This window comes from Lethenteron reissneri, chromosome 8 (assembly GCF_015708825.2).
Source record: "Lethenteron reissneri isolate LAM-NWPU_2019-01 chromosome 8, ASM1570882v1, whole genome shotgun sequence".
NCBI lineage: Eukaryota > Metazoa > Chordata > Hyperoartia > Petromyzontiformes > Petromyzontidae > Lethenteron > Lethenteron reissneri.
The window spans coordinates 1473417-1492896 of record NC_083786.1 but is presented as its reverse complement, the minus strand read 5'-3'; the positions used below and the strand labels follow the sequence as shown (position 1 = coordinate 1492896).

Genomic DNA, 19480 nt, shown 5'->3' with positions numbered 1-19480 from the left:
AAGTGTGAGCAGCTGCAGACAAAACATGTTCAGCTCGAAGGAGACTGAAGCTTGTGGCTGGCAATTTCCTGCTTCTCTTGTGCTTGCAAGCTTGTTTGACAAGCTGAAACGTGTTTCACTGATATGTTATCCGCCAGAGCTGGGAATGAGCCGAAGTAAATACAAACCCCCTTTTAAGCACTGCATTAGCGGAAGCCTGTGAGTGCGGGCGTACAAAATCAAAACACTTCACCATGGGCTGAATTAACGCCGCTGCCCTATGATGGGCACACGTAGAGTGCAAACATTTCAGACAAAGGCCCTTCCACTGCGAAGATTATCCCCTCTGAAGAAGGGCCAGGGGCCCAGGAAATTATCGGACAAATTTCAAAACCGTTTGTTTGGAAGGTTAAACAAATTACTTTGTGATGCCGAGTTGGCTGTGGTGCACGGCTAACAATAACGCAACACGTTCGGCAATAACACTGCGGCCTTAAAATAAAATTACATGAAAGGCAACTTTCGAGATATGGCCCTTCATCGTGGCATACAGAGGGCAGAGACACCGAGTGGATGATACGAGTAGAAGACTGTACAATTCTTTTGTAGGATCGGTGGCAGTGCCAGGAATATTTCGCAGTGTGGGTTTGCGTCGATGACCTGTGCACGTCCGCCGTTTGCGAGATCCGCTCTCAGCTTAGGACAGCAGAGTGGAGTTGTCCGTCGGCAGCCCCAGTGTGTGGAGCGTACGTTGAACTTTTGTAGCAACCGTACGTAGCCAACCGCGCTCATCGGTCCGGGACAGTCGCCAACTAAAGTATGCGCAGCCGTGCCGAGCGGCGCTTTTAAAATCGGTCTAAAAGCCGGACCTCTCGTCTCTTCTGTTGAGTTCAATTATTCTCTGTGCCATCCACACCTCCGTCTCAGCTTGTTGCTGAACACGGCCGCGCATTACAAATCTTGGATTGATGGATTGTCGTTGATGTTGTGTGGGGAAATCCAGACAGGTGTTGGCTTGACTCGTAAACTACATTGACATCGGTGAAAAAGGGCTCGGTAGCTCACCGGATTCCTCGTGTGCAAATAAATATTCTGACTCTGTAAAAGCGAACGGTGTATATTACCATCAGAACTCCACGTGCACTACGCTCGCTCACCTTGTTGATCTCGGAGATGAGCTTGCCCTCTCCCGGCAGGAAAACCTTCTGGTTGTTGGCACGCATCCTGCTCTGGATGGTGAACAGCAGCACTTCCAGGTTTCCCTTCTCTGTAAACCTGGACGACGGCACGGGGGAGACACACGATGATGGAAGGAAGCCGTGCCCTGTCTGTGACCGTGAGGGTGCCATGGTGGCGAGATGTTAACTACCTCGCCTGGTTCACAGGAGGTCGTGGGTTCGATCTTGATCCTGACAACTGTATATTTGGGGTCTGCATGTTCTCCCCGTGATCGTGTGGATTTTTCTCCGGGCCCTCCAGTTTTTCCCCACCACATTTAAAATCAACACGCGTTTAGAGTATTTGGCTGCTAATAAATCTCCACACGACAAGCCCCTTCGTTGAGCTATCATTTGTGGTCTGCGTAATTTATGCTAATCGGATAGCGCCGTGGTCATTACAGTATCACGTGTGTGTGCGAGCGCGCCCGCGTGCTCCCGTGCGAGTGCCGCTGCCAATGCTGCTGCCGTACTTGGCCGGCTTCTCCACGGTGCGGTAGGAGCTGAACGCCTGCAGCTGCTGCTGCACGCCCGTCAGCGAGTTGGCGAAGGTGCGGTTGTTGAGGATGGCGATGGTCTGCTCGATCCAGTCGAGGAGATCCGAGGCCAGGCTGTCGTACTTCTCGATCATCTGGTCGGTCTCCATGGCGCTCTCCAGCACCTGGAAAGTGTTCAAACAAAGAAACGCCGCCGTCACGCGAGAGAGGAGCCGCCGTGCAACGTGATGCTCCCCCTGCCGAAGACGAGCAACGTCTCAATTAGGAGCAGTGAGAGACTGTGGCGCACCATCGTCTCCGGCCGCGAAGTTGCGTCAGGGCGTGCCACGGGCGGTTGTTGCCCTGCACGTGCTGGAGGAGGAGGAGGAGAATGAGGCTGTCGCATGGCTCTGTGGCTACGTGGGGCTGACGTCCACTCACAGTGTATATAACATTGACAAGTATATTACAATATTCATATAGTTATTTTTCTTGCATATTTGGCGATCTAACTGTACGACGGTCACGTGGAAAAGCATTCAAAGTTGTTTAACTGCATAAAGTTATTCGTAGACGTACGATCGACCGTCATAAACATACAAAAGCGGAGTTAGCATCGTACTTTAGGAAAGAGTCTGTTTAAAAGAGATAACAGTCATTGGGTGATGTTACAATTTTCTGGGCAAATTTCCTTGAAAGATTGTGATAAGAATAGCCTGATATCGATGCATACTTTGGATGGCCTATGCTATCATTAGAACCGTGTGTTTTCGCTGCAACCAGCGGTAGCAAATCCGTCGTGTCCTAGGACATTTCTCATTTTCTGTTTTTTTTTTCTAAAACTGCGATGGGTTTCCGCTGGTTGGCGAATGGCGCCGGACCCCTGATGCTGCATTCTCACTCACGGCGGTGCGCAGAGTGGAACTGTTGATTATCTCAGCTCCTCAATGCATCCGCTGTGTCTTCTTCGTGCCACACGTTTATTGGATCATCATAGAACTCGTACATCGAATACTTCAACACACCCGTGATATGGCAAGCCTACGTGAATGTTAAGGTTCGTTGTGTACAATATAGTACCGTGTATCGAGTGCAAAACAATTTCCCGGTAATCGTGTTTATTCTGCCCTGCTGTATATGCATTCACGATCATTCACGTGCATTTGATTTAAATATTTTTTTGTTCCAAAATAGTGGATACAATAGAATGTTTTTTTTCATTATCATCAGCCATGACCTATCCACTGCTGGATGAAGATCACTCCAACTGCCACCACCCCTCGTGGTCCTGTGATTCAACAAGTCACCTAGCGCCTGCAATGAATCCACGTTTACACACAGATTGCTAACGCGTATCAGCACCTTCTTAATATTCCCCCTGCAATCGGCCTGATGTAACGCTCGAAGGTTTGCTGCTCGCGCAATCCCACGCAAACCCACGCAATCCCATGCAATCCCATGCAATTGCATGCAACCCCAAAAGAACCAGTACCGCAGCGTAGCGAGCGTGTGCACGTGCCGGACACATGCACACCAGGGTGCCGATGCGCGTGCTTGGTAACGGAGGAATGTTTTTGAGGTGCATCAGGGAGTAGTCCGAGTGAGTCCCAGTGCACGGAGCGTGATTAACCAACCCAGGAGAGCGGCTATCGTTTCCGCTCGATCTGCACCCAAGCTCGACTTAATGATGAAAACAATAAAGTTCACCACATTCGTCAGTAACGCCGAGTAGCTTTAAAAAGAAACGATATAAAATAGACGACATTTCGGGCAAGGGCCCAGCTTCGTAGCACACAGGCCAGAGCGATGGAGTGGATAATACGAGTTGTCGACCATGGGTGGGGCCCGATGAGAATGGCATTTTCCAAAAAAACGTCTGATGACGAGTAGGCCTATGGGTAGTTACACCACAAGAAAAACTATGTGGGCAAGAGACAAAAACCTTCTCATAAAAAACCCACTCGTCACAACAGCAACAACAACAACATAATTATGATAAACAGGCTCCTTTGCCTCTGCAGAGAAGCTGAATTTACAGACACGCGCTATTGCCCGCCGTGCCCGCCGAGTCGGGCTGCACGTGTTGGCACCGTCGGTCACGCGCAAAGCTCAGCGGGGCACACCTTCCCAATGCGCTTGCCCTCCACGGCCAGCGCCTTCATCTTGGAGAAGTAGTGGTAGTAGGTGACCACGTAGGTGATGACCGACTTCTCGTCCGGGTGCTCCACCGCAATGTCTGCGCGCCACGCGCAGAGAGACGGCACGGAATGCACCGCGGCTCCCACAGGGTTGTACGCAGCAGGGATACAAAGATACTGAGACCCATCCCCACCCCCCCGTGTAGCCTTAACAGACTGTTGGGGCAAATGCTGTTAAGCGAGCAGCACCTATGAAGGCCGTCAACGGCACTGGAAGGGGTGGGTGGCCACCAGGGCAGGGGCTGTGGGACGGGGCAGGGGGAGTGGGACAGGGCAGGGGGAGTGGGACGGGGCAGGGGGAGTGGGACAGGGCAGGGGGTGTGGGACAGGGCAGGGGGAGTGGGACAGGGCAGGGGGTGTGGGACAGGGCAGGGGGAGTGGGACGGGGCAGGGGGAGTGGGACAGGGCAGGGGGTGTGGGACGGGGCAGGGGGAGTGGGACGGGGCAGGGGAGTGGGACAGGGCAGGGGGTGTGGGACGGGGCAGGGGGAGTGGGACGGGGCAGGGGGTGTGGGACAGGGCAGGGGGAGTGGGACAGGGCAGGGGGAGTGGGACGGGGCAGGGGGAGTGGGACAGGGCAGGGGGAGTGGGACAGGGCAGGGGGAGTGGGACGGGGCAGGGGGAGTGGGACGGGGCAGGGGGAGTGGGACAGGGCAGGGGGAGTGGGACAGGGCAGGGGGAGTGGGACGGGGCAGGGGGAGTGGGACGGGGCAGGGGGAGTGGGACGGGGCAGGGGGAGTGGGACAGGGCAGGGGGTGTGGGACGGGGCAGGGGGAGTGGGACAGGGCAGGGGGAGTGGGACGGGGCAGGGGGAGTGGGACAGGGCAGGGGGAGTGGGACGGGGCAGGGGGTGTGGGACGGGGCAGGGGGTGTGGGACGGGGCAGGGGGGTGTGGGACGGGGCAGGGGGAGTGGGACAGGGCAGGGGGAGTGGGACAGGGCAGGGGGAGTGGGACAGGGCAGGGGAGTGGGACAGGGCAGGGGGTGTGGGACGGGGCAGGGGGTGTGGGACGGGGCAGGGGGTGTGGGACGGGGCAGGGGGTGTGGGACGGGGCAGGGGGTGTGGGACGGGGCAGGGGGAGTGGGACAGGGCAGGGGGAGTGGGACAGGGCAGGGGGAGTGGGACAGGGCAGGGGGTGTGGGACGGGGCAGGGGGTGTGGGACGGGGCAGGGGGTGTGGGACGGGGGAGGGGGAGTGGGACAGGGCAGGGGGAGTGGGACGGGGCAGGGGGAGTGGGACAGGGCAGGGGGAGTGGGACGGGGCAGGGGGTGTGGGACGGGGCAGGGGGTGTGGGACGGGGCAGGGGGTGTGGGACGGGGCAGGGGGAGTGGGACAGGGCAGGGGGAGTGGGACAGGGCAGGGGGTGTGGGACGGGGCAGGGGGTGTGGGACGGGGCAGGGGGTGTGGGACGGGGCAGGGGGTGTGGGACGGGGCAGGGGGTGTGGGACGGGGCAGGGGGTGTGGGACGGGGCAGGGGGTGTGCGACGGGGCAGGGAAAGTGGGACGGGGCAGGGGGTGTGGGACAGGGCAGGGGGAGTGGGACAGGGCAGGGGGAGTGGGACGGGGCAGGGGGTGTGGGACGGGGCAGGGGGTGTGGGACGGGGCAGGGGGTGTGGGACGGGGCAGGGGGAGTGGGACGGGGCAGGGGGAGTGGGACAGGGCAGGGGGAGTGGGACGGGGCAGGGGGTGTGGGACGGGGCAGGGGGTGTGGGACGGGGCAGGGGGAGTGGGACAGGGCAGGGGGAGTGGGACAGGGCAGGGGGAGTGGGACAGGGCAGGGGGTGTGGGACGGGGCAGGGGGTGTGGGACGGGGCAGGGGGAGTGGGACAGGGCAGGGGGAGTGGGACAGGGCAGGGGGAGTGGGACAGGGCAGGGGGAGTGGGACAGGGCAGGGGGTGTGGGACGGGGCAGGGGGTGTGGGACGGGGCAGGGGGAGTGGGACAGGGCAGGGGGAGTGGGACAGGGCAGGGGGAGTGGGACGGGGCAGGGGAGTGGGACGGGGCAGTGGGGAGTGGGACGGGGCAGGGGGAGTGGGACGGGGCAGTGGGAGTGGGACGGGGCAGGGGGAGTGGGACAGGGCAGGGGGAGTGGGACGGGGCAGGGGGTGTGGGACGGGGCAGGGGGAGTGGGACAGGGCAGGGGGAGTGGGACAGGGCAGGGGGAGTGGGACAGGGCAGGGGGTGTGGGACGGGGCAGGGGGTGTGGGACGGGGCAGGGGGAGTGGGACAGGGCAGGGGGAGTGGGACGGGGCAGGGGGTGTGGGACAGGGCAGGGGGAGTGGGACGGGGCAGGGGGAGTGGGACAGGGCAGGGGGAGTGGGACAGGGCAGGGGGAGTGGGACGGGGCAGGGGGAGTGGGACGGGGCAGTGGGAGTGGGACGGGGCAGGGGGAGTGGGACGGGGCAGTGGGAGTGGGACGGGGCAGGGGGAGTGGGACGGGGCAGTGGGAGTGGGACGGGGCAGGGGGAGTGGGACGGGGCAGGGGGTGTGGGACGGGGCAGGGGAGTGGGACAGGGCAGGGGGAGTGGGACGGGGCAGGGGGAGTGGGACAGGGCAGGGGGTGTGGGACGGGGCAGGGGGAGTGGGACAGGGCAGGGGGTGTGGGACAGGGCAGGGGGAGTGGGACAGGGCAGGGGGTGTGGGACAGGGCAGGGGGAGTGGGACAGGGCAGGGGGAGTGGGACAGGGCAGGGGGTGTGGGACAGGGCAGGGGGAGTGGGACAGGGCAGGGGGTGTGCGACGGGGCAGGGGGTGTGCGACGGGGCAGGGGGAGCGCCCACCCTCTGCGTCCAGCAGCTGCGTCAGCCCCAGCTTCTGCTCGGCCACGTTGAAGGCCGTCTGCATGTTGCCGTAGGGGTCCGCGGGGTCCAGGGCATCAAAGTCGATGAGGTCCGGCCTGTATGAAGCGGAGGACATCGGTCGCCACCGTCGCCACCGATAGCGGCTTTGCTCTACGTTGTATGCGTTCCGTATTAGAACACAAAAACTCCCCACGCGGTGCGCGGCCTGAATCTCGGGATCGGAGAGACACGTGCCGAGCAAACGATGCTGAAACGCACGCGAGATTCGACAACGAAGCAATGGTGCGCTATGCTACGGTAAACTAATAACGGACACTATTATTTATTATATATTTTACCGCATTCATATTTTGCCCCAATTTTCATATATCCATTATTTCAATAAAGATACACAGACGCAAGGCGCAAGCAGCATCAGAATGAAATCTCATTCATTTGCCCCGCACCTCCGATTTGCACGGTTGGCTACGTACGGTGCCAAAGAAGTTCAACACACGGATATACAACATACACACCAGTAGACCAACACAACACAGCGGCATTAAGCCTGCCAATGTGTTGGAGTTTCGATTTGTTTCATTCAAAACGCCATATATGGACTCCTCTGCCAGGCAGCCCCAAGCCACCTCGACTATCTGCGTAAAGAGCCAGCCGGCCTGCCTGGCCGCCGCTGATTGATGATTTGCGCGTTTAAATAGTTCCTCCCGACGTAACGTCGCCGTTCACGTCGTGCCAACTCCGCTGCTGGGAAGCCACGGCCGCTGCTGTTCCCACCAGTCCCAAGCGCCCGCCATACAAGGTGCCCCGCCAGCAACGTGCGGACCATGCGGTCAGAGGTCACCGTCACCGGGGGACCGCCGCGAGGGCAGCCGTGCCTGCGGTTGTTTGAACACGCGATGGGTCATCGTCATCAGGACGAGAGAGAGAGAAAGGGCGGGGGACCTCGTCGCCCATCGCGAGACTCAGGCCACATCGTCGCGATACCTGTGCTCGTGAATCAGCGGTTACCTGTGCTTGTGAATCAGCGGTTACCTGTGCTTGTGAATCAGCGGTTACCTGTGCTTGTGAATCAGCGGTTACCTGTGCTTGTGAATCAGCGGTTACCTGTGCTTGTGGATCAGCGGTTACCTGTGCTTGTGAATCAGCGGTTACCTGTGCTTGTGAATCACCGGTTACCTGTGCTTGTGAATCAGCGGTTACCTGTGATTGTGAATCAGTAGTTACCTGTGCTTGTGAATCAGCGGTTACCTGTGATTGTGAATCAGCAGTTACCTGTGCTTGTGAATCAGCGGTTACCTGTGCTTGTGAATCAGCGGTTACCTGTGCTTGTGAATCAGCGGTTACCTGTGCTTGTGAATCAGTGGTTACCTGTGCTTGTGAATCAGCGGTTACCTGTGCTTGTGAATCAGCGGTTACCTGTGCTTGTGAATCAGCGGTTACCTGTGCTTGTGAATCAGCGGTTACCTGTGCTTGTGAATCAGCGGTTACCTGTGCTTGTGAATCAGCGGTTACCTGTGATTGTGAATCAGCGGTTACCTGTGCTTGTGAATCAGCGGTTACCTGTGCTTGTGAATCAGCGGTTACCTGTGCTTGTGAATCAGCGGTTACCTGTGATTGTGAATCAGCAGTTACCTGTGCTTCTGAATCAGCGGTTACCTGTGATTGTGAATCAGTAGTTACCTGTGCTTCTGAATCAGCGGTTACCTGTGCTTGTGAATCAGCGGTTACCTGTGCTTCTGAATCAGCGGTTACCTGTGATTGTGAATCAGCGGTTACCTGTGCTTGTGAATCAGTAGTTACCTGTGCTTGTGAATCAGCGGTTACCTGTGATTGTGAATCAGCGGTTACCTGTGATTGTGAAGCAGCGGTTACCTGTGATTGTGAATCAGCGGTTACCTGTGCTTGTGAATCAGCGGTTACCTGTGCTTGTGAATCAGCGGTTACCTGTGCTTGTGAATCAGCGGTTACCTGTGATTGTGAATCAGCGGTTACCTGTGCTTGTGAATCAGCGGTTACCTGTGATTGTGAATCAGCGGTTACCTGTGCTTGTGAATCAGCGGTTATCTGTGCTTGTGAATCAGCAGTTACCTGTGCTTGTGAATCAGTAGTTACCTGTGATTGTGAATCAGCGGTTACCTGTGCTTGTGAATCAGCGGTTACCTGTGCTTGTGAATCAGCGGTTACCTGTGCTTGTGAATCAGCGGTTACCTGTGCTTCTGAATCAGCGGTTACCTGTGATTGTGAATCAGCGGTTACCTGTGCTTGTGAATCAGTAGTTACCTGTGCTTGTGAATCAGCGGTTACCTGTGATTGTGAATCAGCGGTTACCTGTGATTGTGAAGCAGCGGTTACCTGTGATTGTGAATCAGCGGTTACCTGTGATTGTGAATCAGCGGTTACCTGTGCTTGTGAATCAGCGGTTACCTGTGCTTGTGAATCAGCGGTTACCTGTGCTTGTGAATCAGTGGTTACCTGTGCTTGTGAATCAGCAGTTACCTGTGATTGTGAATCAGCGGTTACCTGTGCTTGTGAATCAGCGGTTACCTGTGCTTGTGAATCAGCGGTTACCTGTGCTTGTGAATCAGCGGTTACCTGTGCTTGTGAATCAGCGGTTACCTGTGCTTGTGAATCAGCGGTTACCTGTGATTGTGAATCAGTAGTTACCTGTGCTTGTGAATCAGCGGTTACCTGTGATTGTGAATCAGCGGTTACCTGTGATTGTGAAGCAGCGGTTACCTGTGATTGTGAAGCAGTGGTTACCTGTGCTTGTGAATCAGCGGTTACCTGTGCTTGTGAATCAGCGGTTACCTGTGCTTGTGAATCAGCGGTTACCTGTGATTGTGAATCAGCGGTTACCTGTGCTTGTGAATCAGCGGTTACCTGTGCTTGTGAATCAGCAGTTACCTGTGATTGTGAATCAGCGGTTACCTGTGCTTGTGAATCAGCGGTTACCTGTGCTTGTGAATCAGCGGTTACCTGTGCTTGTGAATCAGCGGTTACCTGTGCTTGTGAATCAGCGGTTACCTGTGCTTGTGAATCAGCGGTTACCTGTGATTGTGAATCAGTAGTTACCTGTGCTTGTGAATCAGCGGTTACCTGTGATTGTGAATCAGTGGTTACCTGTGATTGTGAATCAGCGGTTACCTGTGATTGTGAAGCAGCGGTTACCTGTGATTGTGAATCAGCGGTTACCTGTGCTTGTGAATCAGCGGTTACCTGTGCTTGTGAATCAGCGGTTACCTGTGATTGTGAATCAGCGGTTACCTGTGATTGTGAATCAGTGGTTACCTGTGCTTGTGAATCAGCGGTTACCTGTGCTTGTGAATCAGCGGTTACCTGTGCTTGTGAATCAGCGGTTACCTGTGCTTGTGAATCAGCGGTTATCTGTGCTTGTGAATCAGCGGTTACCTGTGCGTGTGAATCAGCGGTTACCTGTGCTTGTGAATCAGGGCGTTGAACGCGAGGCCGTCTCTCCAGCTCGTGGTGAAGTTGTGGACGCGGACGTTCGGGTATCTGTAGAAGGTAACGTAATAATAAAAATAGATAATTGACATTTATTTTTAAGGCGCCTGCCGCTAATGTCTCAACACAGAGCGCCACTCTTCCTATTCGACACAGTTTACGGAGATTTAGATCAGAAACGGAATATTTATTTATACTGCAGGAGGAATCCGATGAGCTATAAAGCAATTTTTTCACAGATGTCTAGTTGGGGCACCAGTTAAGAACGTTACAACAACAAACAATACAAAACACGATCGGAGTGCAAAGCACAAGAAAGGTAAACGAATCACCCAAAACATACAAATAAAACTAAACCATCCCCATCCTACCAGGCAAAGCCCACTGAGGCATTCACTTATTTTTCAGAAGCGACCTGGCCACAAATGACAGCCCAACAAAGTGGCCCATCATTTGGACATCTGCTTTTCCCTTGAGACGTGACACCTTGTTGTTTGCAACGGTATCCAGGGTGTCAACTGACCCTTACATCAGCAAACAGATGGAAGCTGCTGTCGCGACGCACTGGGACGCAATTAGACGCCTGTTATGTACAATAAGGCATTGTATTCTCAATACGATGGTTCCCCCCGCCCCCCCCCCCCTACTCGAGAGAGGATTTCTATCCATGATATGAGGATGTTTATTTTTTCTTATCGGAAAATGTAGGCACCTCTTCGTTAGTCCCAGGGGCCCATGCCACTGTGGAAAACGAGGAGGAGACGCGTTTAATTGTCAGTTTTGGAAATGAACTTGAAACCTTTTAATCTAACATTATCTTAACGGCATTTATAAAGCACCTTAACCAAGGCACTTTACAGAGAATGAACAACGGTACAACGTATGGCTGTGATGATGATGGTGGTGGAGACGAGGTGAATGAAATAGACGAGAAGAAGCAATGGAGGCGAATCTACGATGATGCGTGACATCGGTGACAGCGACATTGATGACAGTGAATGATGATGGATTGAATGAACCGGGTTAATGAGTGAGAGTCGTGTAATGAGACTATGAAGAGGGAGCAGTCACGGTGCTGGTGGTGGTGGTTATGAGAGGCGGAGATTAAGGGTGAGCTAGTGAACAATCAGACTGCGTTTTGAGTGAGGGGTGGAAACTTCGTGAGCGAAGGTGACTGCTTCATGCAGAGGGGGAAGTTTGTTCCACTGAAGGGGGGGGGGGTGCAAGAAGAGAGAGCGAAAGCGTGGATCGAGTACAAGGAGAAGAGGAACGGAGAGAGAGAGGCAGCAAAAATTGAGAAGATAATAACTTGAACACGAGGGTGAGTAATGATCAGACCCAGCGCTATGTGGGCGGTGGCAGTGGCTGCTGTGACCCAGCGATGTGGAGGCAGCAGCGAGGGTTGGTGGATCGCCGCACAGATGCCGGTCTTCTGTGGGAGTTGAGGTGCTATGCCATGGCATAGCACCTCAACTGTACAGGATAGAGTGTTTCTCCCTCGCACGCGTGGGTATTCTCAGGGCACTGCGGTTTCCCTTCCCACGTGTAAACTCCCGTTAGTTGGCTGCCAGCACCTTCATATGGACCGCAGAGCTTGGGCAACTGTTGGCAGCGGCCGAACACGTGGCCGCTGCCAACCCACGTGCCTGCGGTTCCTCCTCGCGGCTCCGAGTCGTTCTCTCTCGACGCGAGCGAGTGAATACCGTGCACCACGTGACCAGTTGACATTGTTGTCGTAATACCCCGATGTACGCCCTCCCGCTCTACGTACCTTTGCTCCAACGTACTCAAACTACTGATACCCGATACGGCTTTACACAATGTGGTACCTCGCCATGACGTACTCGAGATTTACGAACTTCACCACGAAGAGCCAACATTGTTTCGTCTGCACGGCAACATTCAGGTGCCAGATGGCGCCCAAGCATGAGCGTCCACGACTGGCTATAGTCTCTTCCATGTGTACACGTACTCTATGAGGTTCCGCACCACGTTAAAATGCACCATCTCATCTGTCTGCTTCGATTTAAGTAATTTCGATTCATGTTCTGGTTTTCAGGAACGCATCCTGGGCGTAGTTGGCTCAAAACCAGTGTGAACGAAGTTCAACATACATACAATGCCTGTGCTACAGTTCGTAGTCAACATCTCGAAGCGGCGAGATGTTGATCACCTCGCTTGGTATCCAGGAGGCCGTGGATTCGATCTCGACCCTGACGCATGCTGTATATTTCGAGTTTGCATTTCTCCCTCCCCTTGGTTGAGTGGATTGTTCTCCGGGTCCCCTCCCGTTTCTTCCCTCCACGTTTAGAATCAACACGCGTTCAGAACATTTGGCTGCCGTAAATATCCACGTGATAAGCCACTTTGTTGCGCTATAATTTGTGGCCATGTCACTTCTGAAACATCGCGACATAGCTCAGTGACCCTCATCTCGTACAAATGTTAAATGGCCCTTGTGTGGATCACCTGCGGTGCACTCTGTCCCCGTGCCCCGCGGTGTCAACAGCGAGTGGGAGAGAGAAAGCTCCAAATAGGGCGAGCGGTGACGGCCGAGTGCCCTCGCACGCACCACGGACTGCCCGCTGCCAGCGGTGTTTACGGGTGCATCGTCGCCTTTTACTCCGCTCATTCGGTTGCGCGCGGTCCGCTCACATTCGTCTCCCTCCTCGCTCGCCGCTCGACCGTCGCGTGTTTACGCGCGGCCGTGTCGAGCGTAAACACCGCGCCGTGTGCGTTAAACACGCGCTAAAATATTGTTTTGGTGGGGCTATTGCGGCTTGCGGCGGTTGTCTTTGTTGTGTCCACGTTTCACCGTCAGTCGTCAGGGTGTCTTTCATTAATTACCCCCACTAAACTGCTGTTCTGTCGTAAATACAGCACGGAAATCCGAGTTCATGCACCCGGTACTCAAGGCACCACAGGGGCTGACTTGCTATCCTGCCGGCATGAACGTTCGCGAAGCCGAGGCCAGAAGCAGGTTAGTGAACCCATTTACGTGGACATTTGCGTGATGTGTGTATGCCGAACGTCTTCCGCACCGCACATCGCCAACCATGCTAATAATCATTTAAGTGTGAACTCCAGGATTACCTGGGTGTTTTTTTTCCCCAGGTTCCTGCGAGTTCATCCCACTTCCAAAAAAGAACTCTCCAAGGAACGGGCCAAACATTCTACTGCTGAAGGCCCCGCAAAGCCTTGTGGCTCAGTGAGGTTTTTCCTGGATAGGTAAATGACATCGGTGTTGTTATGATGATGATTACCACCCAGGGATTTCGCTCCCCCAAGCAACAACAACAAAAACCCTACAAAGCCGCGAATGAAGTTGCGGGGAAGCCACATCAGCGGAATCCGCAGGAGCTGGACACGGGCGGCAACTCCGGAGACAACACCAGGACCATGGTCACCACGGCAACTCCATAACAGCCACGCAGACAACAGCATCATCTCGGCTCAAGGTTCGGCTTGCAGCTGTTGAACGTAAACATTTAGGGAAGGATCGAATTCATTGGCGAGGGCCTTAATGCCATCAGTTGAGCTAGACACGTGCATCTACGTGAGACTTGTAGACCCATCTCATCATGACCAGCAGCGCCTGTTGGCAGTAGCCCATCACACGACGCGTTCGTTTGGAGGTGGGTCGAGCGCAGGGGTCGGGAACCTGCGGCTCCGGAGCCACGTGCGGCTCTTTAAGGACCGCTTTGTGACCGCCGTCTATATATAAAAAAACGACCGTCTGGTATTCACCGTGTGCACTGCGTCTCTTGAAGTATTGAGTTTTTTTATTGTTATTTGAAATAAATACCTCTTCGTGTAGTTATTTTGATTGCCGGCCCCTGGCCTAGCGGCTCACACACACAGAGACCCTGCAACGTGCAGAGCCACTCTACACTCTCCCCGCATGTTCATCAAATCGACACGAAAATTTTGTGCGTGCGACTGATGGATCAGGGTCCGGTCCGTCGGTCCGAACTGCGGCTGGATTCAGGCCTATCATTATGACTCTACAGCGGAATTCCCATGTGTCACCTGTCCCCAGGAGTTTGACTGCCTTTCAATGAGTCGGCCTGGGGCCCTGCTTATTTCACCCAATGCAGCGGTGAAGTTTGTTATAAACGAATTGAAAGTGTCCATAAGAGGTTTTTATTGGGTTAGATTGTGTAACTATAAATGTGTCGCTAAACCCGCCATCACCTGACACAGCGAATTAGTAAGGTTTGTCACGTAAACAAAACGTGCCAATTCGTTTCTAGTAAAGAACACCGCTTGTGTGTTGGAGAATAAACCCACAACATTTACAATTCGAGTACGACGTTTCGCCAGTAATTTCAACTAAGATTATCAATCGCCACCCAGAGTTGTGGAGAAATCCCCGTATCGGTCTAAGAGGGATAAATGTTACGTCGTCACTTGTGAGCCAATCTTGTGCGAAGGGCAGAGGGGGTTAATGTATGGGTTAATACGCTCTTCTACACACACTGGTGTGCTGCACGAGTAACGAATTGGAATGTTTTGTTTACGTACAAACATAGTCTATGGGTCTTTCCGTAAAGCCACGTAGATAGAAAAATAATACAAATATCACGACGTGTTTTTATTATTTTTCTATCTACGTGGCTTTACCGAAAGACCCATAGAATATGTATTCCTGTAGTCACGAAAGCTTTAAGTCGTGACAAACATAATTGGCTGTGTCGGGTGGTGGCGGGTTTAACGACACGTTTATATTTACGTGATCCAACCGAAAAAACCTCTCTTATGAATAATATTGGTCGCGAAAGCCTACGTGTTAAACTGAATTGAAAGTGGCTCGGAAACGTCGGACATCGTGCCGAACAACATGTGGCTAGATAAAAAAAAACATTGGAGAGCTTTCCGAAACCTTCGTGTCATGGAACATGTTGTAGGACGCAGCGCCTTGTGCCTATGGGAAGCGTGTTTGTGATATCTCCTGCGGGAAGCAGTAGTGTAGCGGGAAGCAGTAGTGTAGTGGCTAGCTCACTGCCCAATGAACCCGGTGACCCGAATTCGATTCCAGCTCACGGCCAACACCAGTGACAATTATCTGAACTGGGCCTGGGCCTCCCCTAGGTCGACTCTGCATTAAATTAGTACCTGGTGCGGTGTGTAAAAACAGCACTGGGGGAACAAAGGGGTGTGGTGCCTGGCCACCCACCCCCTCGTGCGTCGTTCTGCCGTGCATAGGTGCTGCTCGCTTACAGCGCTTGTCCCAACAGTCTGTTCAAGGCTATACGGGCGATCATTGTCTTTGGGCCCGAGCCCTCACATGATCTGTGCCCCGCTGACTGTAGGGGGTTTACAAAGATAGTGAAGCACAGCTTTTTGACATCGTAAACAAGAAGCACAGCCAATTCAGAAGCACGGGGGGGGAAAGTGGCGGTCATGTGGAATAAACATTGCTCTCCAGATGGGAAATTATCAACCAGCGTTCCACACAAATGGCAACAAGGCACGCATCTGAAGTTTGTTTAACTTGAATTTACAATGTTTAGAATTATCGCCATCCCGTCGTAATGTGCCAATGCCGATTCACGGATGGCCTTCGTGTGAGGTCACCCAGGCGACATTAATCAGCAGCAGTGCCCGAGGCTCTGGGCCCCAACTGAGAATCCTCACTCACGACAGCCGCATTGCGGCCAGAGTGAACTCGCACCAGGGGCTCGCGTCTGTAGAGGGCAGCAGTGCACTCCCTCGCAGACGCAAACCGTCCCACGGATATCATTTCCAACGTTTTCGTTGCCATGTTCGGGCACCTATACTTCACGAGGTTAAGAGAAGCCGAGTGTCACATTTTTGTATTGTTGTGAAATTCCACGTCGCATACAAATACTCCGCCCGCGTAGTCCCACCATAATGGCCGGTACCCAATCACGCGTCAGCAAGTAAATTATGCAACGCGGTGAAATTGCAGCGCTGCTGCTGCTGTGCTTCCCTTTGCTCGTCACGCAAAATAATGTCGACATCCAAATTAAAATAATATATGTTTGATTATATGTATTTTTTAAAATATGGGGTGGTGGCGAGATGTTCACTATTACTCCTGGCATGCAGGAAGTCGTGGGTTCCATCCCGACCCTGATGATGCCTGCATATTTGGAGTTTGCGTATCTCTCTCCCCGTGGTCGTGTGGATTTTTCTACGGGTCCTCCGGTTTTTCCCTTCATATTTAGAATCGTGCATTTTGAGTATTTGGCTGCTATAAATGTCCACGTGATAAGCCACTTTGTTTGGCTATCATTTGTGCCCAGGTCGCTTCTGTAAAAGAGCCATATAGCTCAATGGGCCTTACTTAGTAAAAAAAATATATATGTATAGTTTACAGCGTTGCGGTGGTGCGTTCGCCGCTTGTTGCAGACATTGACGGTTCGATTTCAGCGGCCACCCTGGTTATTACCGCGACTGTGTTAACCACGTAAATAGCGTGTCGTCTACTTTGCAGCTGAACATTCAAGATCCTGGTGATGTCATTCGCAAGAGTAGCTGTGTGATTGTGCGCCGGGGTCATGGCTCAAAACTTAGAAAACTTGAAAAAAATTACACGGTAAATTTCTCGATGGGGATATGCACGTGGCGATTATCGCTGCCGACTGCGTGCATTTCGCAGGACCCTCCATGACAAGAGAGAGTGAGGCTTTCCTGGGTAAACAGGCGTAATGATAACAACTATGCCCCAGTGTATACGCATTTCCAGTTTACACACAGCGTGACATCTAACTTCTCAAAACAAAACCTCGTCATCTCTACACGCTATCCAAAGTTGGTCGCGTTTCCAGAGTTTAATAAACAGGACGTAAGTAGAAACAGTGATGCAATGTTGCCGTCCAAGGCATGGGTAAGTGCTCACACTTCAGACGAACGTAAATTCACGGTCGGGGATCGTGGCTCCGTCCGATAGCGTTGCGGGGTCATCACCGGAACCGCAGACGTTCCTGCTCCCGCGACGCATCCACATGTTGCGCCGGAGCGACGGTGGCGTTTTACGACTGGGGGTTGAAACTGGGGGTTCAAACGTCCAGGCCAGGGGGTCAGCACCTACGGCTCCGGAGCTGCACGCGGCGGCTCGTTATGTGACCTCTCTAAGTGACCTCTTCGTGACGTCGTTTTCTAAGGACCACCGCCGTCTTTGTATTCACCACACAGTGCATTGCGGCTCTTGAAATATATATATTTTTACCGAATTCAAACAAAAATGAGCTCTTTCTTGTTATTTTGGTTGCTGACCTGTGGTCTAGACGAATTAAAAGCAGGGCGCTTGTAATGTATAACACAAAGTAAAAGTGGCTTCACAAACTTATACGCTACATTACATAGTCAACTTCGCTCACTGGTTTGCCGCTCCTCACTCAAAACTCACTAATTTTCCCGAGCTCACCCCACGACCCCCTTAAATCTCCCCCTCATAACCACCACCACCACCGTTCCCTGTTCCCTCTTCATATTCTCATTTCACGGCTCTCACTCATTAACCCCGTTCATTCAATCCATCCATCATCATTCACTGTCATCAATGTCGCTGTCACCGAATTCACGCATCATCGCAGATTCGCCCCCGTTGCTTCCTGTCATTTATTTTATTCACCTCCTCTCCACCATTACATTCATACGCTGTACCGTTGTTAATTATTTGTAAAGCACCTTGGTTAAGGCGCGATATAAATTCCGTTAGGGTAAGATAAGGCACCACCACAGCATGTAAGTATGTGTGTACGTCGCCAACCGTGCACATCGGAGGTGCGGGAGTCTACAGAGTACGGACAAACTACAGGGTGCATTCATCCCAAAGGTATTGGCATCTACTGGGAACCGCCGATTTGCAATGGGACCGGTGCCTTGCTAAGTGACCAGGAGCCCGCGCCTTGCTCACGAGACGAGTCGCGGCCCCGCGCGGGGAGCGCCCGGCGTCGCGTGCGCGTTCTAACTCGCGAGAGCCGCCCGTCACGTTCAATTTACGGCGTCTCCGTGACCGTGCCGTAGTGCCGCGTGGAAATACTGCGCCGAAACGGCCGAGCGCAATTTAGGCGCCGTACATATGCGTCGCTTTAAAACAAAAAAATATATAAAAACGGCCACGGTTCTTTTGCAGTAAAGACCTTCGCAGGCTGGCTAATAAGCGCAAGTGTGGAATGCGTTATGCGGGCCAAAAGAGCCCCGTACGACTGCCTTATAAGGCGAGCGGCTACTGCTGCTGCTGCTGCTGGATCCCTCAAAGGAAAACGTGGGGCTTGAGTGGAACAGAGCGGACAGGGGACGGGTGGGAGGTTATTATGGGTGCGAGGGGTGCGGAGTGGCTTTGACAGGGAGTTGTTTGGAGGGTCTGGGGGCTTGGGGAGGGGGGGGTCGGTATTTCCGTAGCTCATGGTCTCAATAGACACAGTAACCACATTGTATGACAAGGGGAGAGAGCCCCACATATAGACTCAGCCAGTAATTTGTGCCTTTGTTTCCCACCACAACAAGCCCGGGCAGTGTGAGTCAAGAGCCAAAGTCTCTCTCTGTGTGTGTGTTCAAACGGGACCTTCAGTCTTCATTGGTGGTGGCCCTGAACCAGTGGTGGAAATTCCACATTACTCTGGAGGGGGGGGGGGGGTCCATACAACGTCTCTTGGCTTCCCACAAGGTGGTACCCAATTCATAGACCCCCTGAGGGATGATGGGCCGATTTGACCCCAAGCAAACAGTGTGAAACTGAACCTCGGGTTCACAATTAATAAGTAATTAACGGCCTGAAAAGAAAAGAACACCCGATTAAGCAGCCTAGACCTAACGACCACCCTTTGGTGTGACCTTTGTCTCTATAGCATCCACACAGTTCGCTTTGTGGATATCAGAGGGCTTAAACACAGCACCCAACACTGCTGCTGTTGCTACGGCAAAATGTCGTTCACTATGGAATGAAAAATTCAATCGGTGCCTCACGGGTGCATCTGAGGTCGCACGGCAGGGCTGGCTTCCAGCCGAGCTAAAACCGCCCGAAAAGTAAATAAAGTATAACTAAACTAAACTATTTTTTATTTCACCAGGTAAGGCCCATTGAGCTGTACGTCTCTTTTTCAGAAGCGACCTGGGCACAGATGATAGCTCAACAAAGCGGCTCATCACGTGGACATTTACAGCAGAAATACTCTAAACCCAGTGATGTTGATTCTAACTGTGGAGGGAAAAATCGTAGCACCCGGAAAAAAATCCACACGACAATTCCAAATATAATAGCATCACGGTCGGGATGGAACCCACGACTTCCTATATACTAGGCGGGGTAGTTAACATCTCGCCACAGCGCCCCCATTCGCTGCAGAAATTGTGCATAACGGTGTAACTTCCGTTTGCTT

General features: G+C 53.6%; 2 protein-coding genes across 4 annotated transcripts in view; one reads left to right on the top strand and one right to left on the bottom strand.

Annotated features, from left to right (window-relative positions):
• LOC133359663 (protein S100-A1-like) overlaps window positions 1-19480 on the top strand; it is a 450535-nt gene that overhangs the window by 178957 nt on the left and 252098 nt on the right. The window lies entirely within an intron of this gene.
• LOC133359613 (spectrin beta chain, non-erythrocytic 1-like) overlaps window positions 1-19480 on the bottom strand; it is a 152559-nt gene that overhangs the window by 39798 nt on the left and 93281 nt on the right. For all 3 annotated transcript variants that reach the window (XM_061578084.1, XM_061578091.1, XM_061578098.1), the window contains 5 exons: window positions 10101-10181; window positions 6648-6763; window positions 3796-3908; window positions 1670-1857; window positions 1137-1254 (listed from right to left, as the gene is read on the bottom strand). In XM_061578084.1, the coding sequence (XP_061434068.1) occupies window positions 1137-1254; window positions 1670-1857; window positions 3796-3908; window positions 6648-6763; window positions 10101-10181 (616 nt within the window). The remainder of the gene's footprint in view (window positions 1-1136; window positions 1255-1669; window positions 1858-3795; window positions 3909-6647; window positions 6764-10100; window positions 10182-19480) is intronic.